Source organism: Eimeria maxima, genomic scaffold, assembly GCF_000499605.1.
Source record: "Eimeria maxima Weybridge genomic scaffold, Emw_scaff344, whole genome shotgun sequence".
In the NCBI taxonomy this organism is placed as follows: domain Eukaryota; phylum Apicomplexa; class Conoidasida; order Eucoccidiorida; family Eimeriidae; genus Eimeria; species Eimeria maxima.
The window spans coordinates 24,333-32,700 of record NW_013563818.1 but is presented as its reverse complement, the minus strand read 5'-3'; the positions used below and the strand labels follow the sequence as shown (position 1 = coordinate 32,700).

At 33.0% G+C, this 8,368-nt stretch overlaps 2 protein-coding genes across 2 annotated transcripts in view; both read left to right on the top strand.

The window, feature by feature from the left end:
• Positions 1-78: 78 nt before the first annotated feature.
• On the top strand, positions 79-4,785 carry EMWEY_00029310 (XPA-binding protein, putative; the record flags this gene model as incomplete). Its single annotated transcript, XM_013478263.1, has 10 exons — positions 79-699; positions 960-1,313; positions 1,681-1,788; positions 2,018-2,093; positions 2,238-2,344; positions 2,605-2,679; positions 2,824-2,949; positions 3,371-3,441; positions 3,717-4,038; positions 4,504-4,785. The coding sequence occupies 10 exons, from the start codon at positions 79-81 to the stop codon at positions 4,783-4,785; spliced, it is 2,142 nt and encodes a 713-aa protein (XP_013333717.1).
• A 1,598-nt stretch (positions 4,786-6,383) lies between these two features.
• EMWEY_00029300 (GTP-binding nuclear protein ran/tc4, putative) overlaps positions 6,384-8,368 on the top strand; it is a gene marked incomplete at both ends in the record, with an annotated part of 2,287 nt that continues 302 nt past the window's right edge. Inside the window, 4 exons of the mRNA XM_013478262.1 lie at positions 6,384-6,471; positions 7,126-7,274; positions 7,535-7,645; positions 7,909-8,071. Of these exons, the coding sequence (XP_013333716.1) occupies positions 6,384-6,471; positions 7,126-7,274; positions 7,535-7,645; positions 7,909-8,071 (511 nt within the window). The remainder of the gene's footprint in view (positions 6,472-7,125; positions 7,275-7,534; positions 7,646-7,908; positions 8,072-8,368) is intronic.

The window sequence follows — 8,368 nt, the reverse complement described above, 5'->3', positions numbered from 1 at the left end:
TATATATGTGTGTAAATATGATATTTGTAGGGTTGTGGTGTATCCGAGACAGCAGTATGTTTATATCGTCGTTGGTCAATGATATGTCCGGAGATATTAGATGAATATGCATTATATTTAGTATCTGTAGGTCGTTATGATGAGGCAGCAGCCCAATTAGCTGCAGCAGCAAGCGATAGTAGTATACGTATGGCTAGTGGTAGGACACGTCATGAATTATGGCTAGAATTATGTAAACTAGTTGCTGCATATCCAGAGTCTATACACTCCGTAAGAGTTGAGGATATATTAAGAAGTGGTATAAATAGATTCTCTGATGCTGTTGCTTCCTTATGGTGCTCTCTTGCCTCTCATTATATAAGAATAGGTCTATTACCTAAGGCAAGAGATATATATGAGGAAAGTTTATCCTCTGTATCTACTATAAGAGATCTAGCTATAGTATATGAGGCATATGCAGCATTTGAGGAGGCAATAGTAGCACAATTACTGCAGCAGCAACAACAGCAGCAACAACAGCAGCAGCAAGAAGATGCAGCAGCAGCAGCAGCTAAAGAAATTGATTTTGCTATTGCTAGACTTGAACGATTAACAGAAAGAAGACCTCTTCTTATTTCTTCCTGTAAACTTCGACAAAATCCACATAATGTTCATGAATGGTTAGCTAGGGCAGAATTAGTACAAGATGATACTAAAAAGGTAATTATTATTCATCCTTATATTGCTGTTGCTGCTCTTGTTGTTGTTGCTGCTGTTGCTGCTGTTGCTGCTGCTGCTGCTGCTGCTGCTGTTGATGGTGGTGGTGTGGTGGTGGTGGTGGTGGTGGTGTAAGATAAACAAGATGAATAAATAATATATGAATAACCTATCATTATAAATATAATTAAATATAAATATAATAAATATAATTAATTATATATATTTATATATTTATTTATTTTATTTATTTGTGTGTACAGGTTGTTGAGACATTTACGGAGGCTGTGGCTACCGTGGACCCACAGAAAGCATTAGGACGTATAGGTGTATTATGGATATCTTTTGCTCGTTTTTATGAGGCTCATGGAGATATAGAGAATGCAGCAAAAGTATTTAATCGGGGTGTACAGGCAGCATATAGGACAGTAGATGATTTATCTTCTGTATGGTGTGAATGTATAGAGATGCATCTACGTCATGGTCTATATAATGATGCATTAAGACTTGCTAGGACTGCTGTTAGCCAATCTAATAATAAAAAACAAGAAGAAGGAAAACAAGCACATAATAGACTATATAGATCTGTTAAATTATGGGCACTTGCTGCAGATGTGGTAAGAAATATGCATGCAAATATGCGTGTATGCATGCATGCATGCATGCATGCATACTTGCATGCATGCATGTACACACAGCCCCAAAAATAACGATTTAAAGTTATAATAAATAAAATCTTGTAATATAATTGTATTATATAGGGGCACAAGATAAGAAAGAAAACAAAGGGGAAAGGGAAGGGGAGGGAAGAGGGAAGAGGGAAAGAATGTATTGTATAGTGGTTGTATAGCCAGTTATAAATAAGTATAAAATATATATAATAAATATAGTATATAATACATTTTATAATTAATTAATTAATTTATTTATTTATTTATTTATTTATTTATTTATTTATTTATTTATTTATTTATTTGTATGCAGGAAGAAATGTTTGGGTCTATGGACACCGTGCGTGCTTGTTATGATAAAATGTTTCAATTAAAAGTTATTACGCCACAACTCGTCATTAATTATGCACATTTCCTTGAGGTCTGCTGCTGCTGCTGCTGCTGCTGCTGCTGCTGTTGCTGTTGCTGCTGCTGCTGTTGCTGCCGTTGCTTTTGCTACTGTTCGTGCTGATGCTGCTGGTGTTTTTTCTTCTCTTATTCCTTCCCTATTCCTTCTGTGAATTTCCCTCAATGCATGCATGCAATTTAACAACATAAATAAATAAATAAATAAATAAATAAATAAATAAATTATTTTTTTGTGTGTATAGGAGCGTGGATACTATGAAGAATCCTTTCGTGTATACGAACGAGGTGTATCCTTATTTAATTGGCCACATGTAAATAGTATATGGTTAATGTATATAACAAAGTTTATAAATAGGTATAAAAGGAATAAATTGGAGAGAGCAAGAGAATTATTCCAACAAATTATATATAATATACCTAATAAATATGCAAAAAATTTCTTCCTTCTTTATGCTAAATTAGAGGAAACTTATGGATTAGCTAAGCATGCATTATCTATTTATAGTGCAGCAACAAAAGCTGTATTACCTGAGGAACAATTAGATATGTATTGTGTATATATTGCTAGGGTAAGTCAATACATTTATTTATATATTAATTAATTCATTAATTAATTAAATTAATATAATTAATTAATTAATTAATTAATTAATTAATTGTTTTTTTTATTTATAGGTGCTGTTTTTTCCCTTTCTCCCTTTTCTTCCTTTTATTTAATTCATTTATATTCAATACTCATTCTGTTGTTGTTTTTGCTGCTTTTGCTGCTGCTGCTGCTGCTGCTGTTGCTGCTGTTGCTGCTGCTGCTGTTGGGGTGTCTTTGCTGCAGACTAGTGAACTATTTGGAGTGGCGAGGACAAGAAAAATATTCGAAGAGGCTATCGAAACCCTCCCGCCCAAGGATGTAAGGGTTTAGGGTTTAGGGTTTAGGGTTTAGGGTTTAGGGTCTAGAGATTTTTTTTTTTTCTTTTTCTTTTTTTTTCTGTTTATTTATTCTTATGAATTTATTTTTATTTTTTTTTTGTTTCTTTTTTCTCTTTTTTTTTAGGTAAGAACAGTATGCATGCGTTATGCACATGTAGAGAAATGTCTTGGAGAAATTGATAGATCGCGAGCAATTTATCAGCATGCAGCACATCTTTGTGATCCATCAAAAGATCAAGAATTCTGGAATGTAAGACTAGTCCTGCTGCTGCTGCTGCTGTTGCTGCTGCTGCTGTTGCTGCTGTTGCTGCTGTTGCTGCTGCTGGTTTTGTTGTTGTTGCTGCTGCTAGTGTTGCTGCTGCTAACGATGCTGGTGCTGCTGGTGATTGTGATTGTCATGATGATGCTAGTGATGATGATGATGGAGGTTGTGGTGCTGCTGCTGTTGCTGCTGCTGTTGGTGTTGTTGCTGCTGTTGCTGCTGCTGTTGGTGTTGTTGCTGTTGTTGTTGCACCCTCGTGCAACAGCAGCAGCAGGAGCAGCAACAGGAGTTGTGACCATATTTACTGTATTACATGTGTATATTTAAATATATTATTAATAAATAATATAATTAATTATATTATTTTATTTATTTTATTTATTTATTTTTCTTTTCTTTTCTTATACAGGCGTGGCGTGACTTGGAGGTCGCCTATGGTAACGAAGATACATTCAAGGATATGTTGCGTATTAAGCGCAGGTAAATATTGTATTTATTTATTTATTAATAAATAAATTAAATAAATTAAATAAATTAAATAAAATAAATAAATAAATTAAATAAATAAAATAAATTAAATAGATTAACAATAGGGGGAATATGATTGCTCAGTGCAAATACAAATAATATTATAATTATCCTATTTGTATACATTAATTAATATATAATTAATTAATTAATTAATTAATATTTATATTTATTTATTTATTTATTTATTTATTTATTTATTTATTTATTTATTTATTTATTTGCAGTGTAATAGCTCAATACAGCCAAGTACACCACAACGTAGCGGAGTTAACAGCAGCAGAAGCAGCAAAGCCATTGCCTGCTGATCCTGTTAAGGAAGCAGCAGCACAATTAGCAAGAGAGGACAGGGAGAGGCAGCAATTGCTGCAGCAAGAGGAGGCACTACAGGCCCAATTGCTGCTGCAGCAGAAGCAGCAAACAGAGATACAAGAAAGAGAGGAAGCAGAGGCAGAGTATCAAGAATTGCAGCGTCATAGAAGACAGGCAGCAACAAGAGCAGCAATACAACAAGATGCTCCTCTTTTCTTATCATCTAGTACATTTAATGTAAGTATTTATTTATTTATTTATTTATTATTATATATTATTATTATTTATTTATCTATTAATATATATACATTATATTTGCTGTATATACATGTATATATATGTATATATATGTGTATATATGCTCCTCTTTTCTTATCATCTAATACATTTAATTTATGTATTTATTATTTATTTATTATTTACTTATTTATATATATGTATATATGTATATATATGTATATATATACATGTATATGTGTATATATAGGCATATGCATGCGTTAGTGTATAAACAGGGATGTATGTATATATGTATGTATATATTATATAATATATATGTCTCCTTATTGTATAAGGAATAAAAGTATACCCTTATAGCCATTTATTTATTAGCTAATTGTCTCCTTTATTTATATTTATATATATTTATTAATTATATTATTTATTTATTTATTTATTTATTTATATCTTTTTTCTTTATAGGGTCCCCGTGCTGGTTACGCCTTCAAGAAAGGACCACAAGGATTAGGTTATTACTTAGATGAGCAACAGGTAGGGGCAGACTTTATACAGGAGAGGGAGAGGAGCTTCTTAGCAGCAAGCCGCAGCGGCAGCAGCAGCAGCAGCAGCAGCAGCAGCAGCAGCAGCAGCAGTGGTGTAGGGCAGCCTAGACAGCAAGAAGAAATGGATATTGATTTAGATGATATACAAATAGAGGAAAAAAAAGTACCAGACTCTGTCTTTGGCTCCTTAAAGAAAAAATAAATAAATAAATAAATAAATAAATAAATTAAATAAATAAATAAATAAATATAAATACAATAAATAAATAAAATAAATAAATAAATAAATAGTTATTATTTAAATTTTTCTTCTTTGCTCTTTTTATGAGCAAAGATACAACAAAGACAATAAAGGGGAAGCTGCTGCTTATATTGCAGCAGCAGCAGCAGCAGCAGCAGCAGCAGCAGCAACAGCTGCTGCTGCTCGTGCTGCTAACTTGTTCTATAGAGCATGCACTTGGTGCGGCTCATTAGGCTTTTCTTTGCTTTGTTTCCTTTATAAGGCTTATTATATTAGTATAAATATATATATAATATACATATACATATACATATACACATACATATATAAATAGTATATTTATATAAATAATATATACATATATAAATAGTATATATATACATATATAAATAGTATATATATACATAGATATAAGTAACTTTATTCCCCCTTATTCTTATTTAGTAATGTTTATAATGCATGCAGCAGCAAAGAATACTTTATCATGTCTGCATGCATGCATGCAGACACAATAAAGTATTATTATGCATGCATGCATGCATGCATGCATGCATGTGGGGTTTCGCTGCATCTGTTGCTGCAGCAAGGAGAAGTTTTTTTATTAGTATTAGGTAACAGCAGGAAGTAACTTCTCCCTTAATTAATAATATTATTTATTGTTACTAAGGGTATAAGTAAGAGTATATTAATATATACTAATAAATAAGTATTATTATAATAAAAAGTATTTTATTTTTATTTTTATTCCTTTTTTCTGCTAATAATAACCTTTGGGCAGGGATAAGGATGCACAATTTAGCTGCATATACACCTGAAGATACACCCGAATATATACAACTGAATATACACCTAGAGATATACCTAAAGGTACATACATCTGCGGAGACACCTGAGGAGACACAAGAGTAGCCAAACACCTAAAGATATACCTGAAGATACACCTGAGGATACAGCTGGCGATACATAAAGTTGCGGATACACCCGAGAAAGCAGCCTAGCATGCAGCAGCCTCCCTGTGTGGTGCTGCTTCTCCCCTGTTTGTAGAGATATGAGCATCTAAATAACTAAATATACACAAAAAACATTGTACATTATTTTAATATGTACAAAAAAAGGGGTTTATGAGTTAATTAGATCACTTCCTAGACAGGAGGCAGCAAGGGGGAGGCGTCACTGCTGCGGTGTACGTACACCTGGTGGCCCCATGCATGGTATGTTGTTGCGTCATTGTATTTATTTATATGAAAGAATCAGACAAGTAAGTTTTAATTAATTAAAAATTTAGAATAAAAAGGAAAATACATTTATTGATGTAGGTGGAGGGGTTGACCTCTCCTTAACAAGAGCTGCACAAAAAACACCCAAGGAGCAGCAGCAGCAGGCTGCTGCTGGCTGCTACTGCAGCAGCAGCAGCAGCAGCAGCGGCAGCGACTTGTTCTGTTCATGCGTAGGGTATGAGAAGAAAATTTGGTTGGGGCTTTTGGCATAATAAGATTGGTTTGCAAAACCCTAAACCCTAAACCCCTAAAACCCTAAACCCTAAACCCTAAACCCTAAAAATGGCGGAGCAGGTACCAGAGTTTAAACTCATTTTGGTGGGAGATGGGGGTGTAGGGAAGACGACCCTGGTGAAGAGGCACCTTACAGGTGAGTGTTTTTTTTGTTTCTTGTTGTATAATATAAGGGTTTATAGTATATATTTATCTCTTCTCTTCTTGTTTAGGGTTTAGGGTTTAGGGTTTAGGGCTTATATACACCCTATATATACAGCAGATGCACTGTGGGGCGGCTATGGCTTCTGCTCCTGTCTGTCTTTTCCTGCTGCTCCTTTTCTGTTCCTTTCTTCTTATTATCCTTATAAGGACCTTCAGGTGTATATACACCTCCCTGGGGTCTCTATGATGTCTGCATGCAACAGCAGCAGCAGCGGCAGTCCCTGCAGCAGCAGCAGCAGCTGCTGCTGCCGCAATTCTTGCCCTTCTTGTTGCTGTTTATATCCTTGTTATGTCTCATTAAGGATGTCTCTGCTATGTTATGTATAATACAGCAGCAGCAGCCTCAGTGCTTCTCCTGCTGCTGCTGCGCCTGCTACTGCTGCTGTTGCTGCTGCTGCTTCTCCTGCTGTATCTCCCTTATTATTCCTCTTCCTACAGTGAATAATATATCATTTAGACCCTTTTTCTTTTTCGTCTTTGTCTGCTCAATTCAATAATATCCTTTTTCTTTTTCTATTCTTTCTTTTTCCCTTTTATATTTCTTAATAAATATATTTATATAGAAATCCCTATGAATTATTTACAGGAGAATTCGAAAAAAAATATATTCCCACTCTTGGTGTCGAAGTCCGCCCTCTTCGCTTCACCACCAACTTCGGCCCAATAGTATTCAATGTATGGGACACGGCTGGCCAAGAAAAGTTTGGCGGTCTACGTGATGGATATTATATTAAGGTAATTAGGGTTTAGGGTTTATGAGGGTTTAGGGTTTACGAGGGGAAGGACAAAAGGGTTTACTGGATATTTAGTTGGGTTTGCCTTTTATTTTTTTAGGGTTTAGGGTTTAGAGGGGTTTAGGGTTTATGAGGGTTTATATAGCTTATTCTGCATGCTTTTTTTTTGATTATTTATTTTAATTTAATTAAATTTAATTAATTAAATTAAATATAATTAATTAAATTAAATTTATTTTATTTATTTTCTTTTTTTTATAGGGGCAATGCGCTATTATGATGTTCGATGTAACAAGTCGTATTACATACAGAAATATCCCCAATTGGCATAGAGATATTGTTCGTGTATGCGAGAATATACCCATCGTACTCGTAGGAAACAAGGTAAATTAAATAAAAATAAATAAATTAAATTAAATAAATAAATAAATAAATAAAATAAAATAAAATAAATACAATAAGAATACATGAATACATATATACCCCTATATAGATAGAAGATACCCAGTCGACTCTGCTGCTTCTCCCCTTATTTTTCCCCATTTTTTCCCCCCCTTCTCCCTATAATACTAATAAATACTAAATAATAGATGAATTAATAATATTATTTGTTTAGTTTATTAATTTATTTATAGGTAGACGTAAAAGATCGTCAAGTTAAGGCCCGAGTAATTCAATTCCATAGAAAAAAAAATTTGCAATATTATGATATTAGTGCAAGATCGAATTATAATTTCGAGAAACCTTTCCTTTGGCTAGCAAGAAGATTAACTAATCAGGCATCTCTTACCTTTACAGGTTCGTCTTTTATTTCTTTATTTTATTTATTTAATTGTCTATTTTATTCCCTATTTTATTATGTACTTTTTTCTCCATCTTTTTATGTATCTTATGATGTATTATATATGCTGTATTATATATTATCTATTTCTTTGGCTATTATACTTACTTACTAATTGTTCTTCTTTTCCCTCTATTTATTTATTTATTTTTATATATTATTTATTTCTTTTTCTTTATTTATTTTTTATTTCCTTTTTATTTCTTCGTTTTTTTTTTTTTTTTTTTTTTTTTTTTTTTTTTTTAACCAAAAAA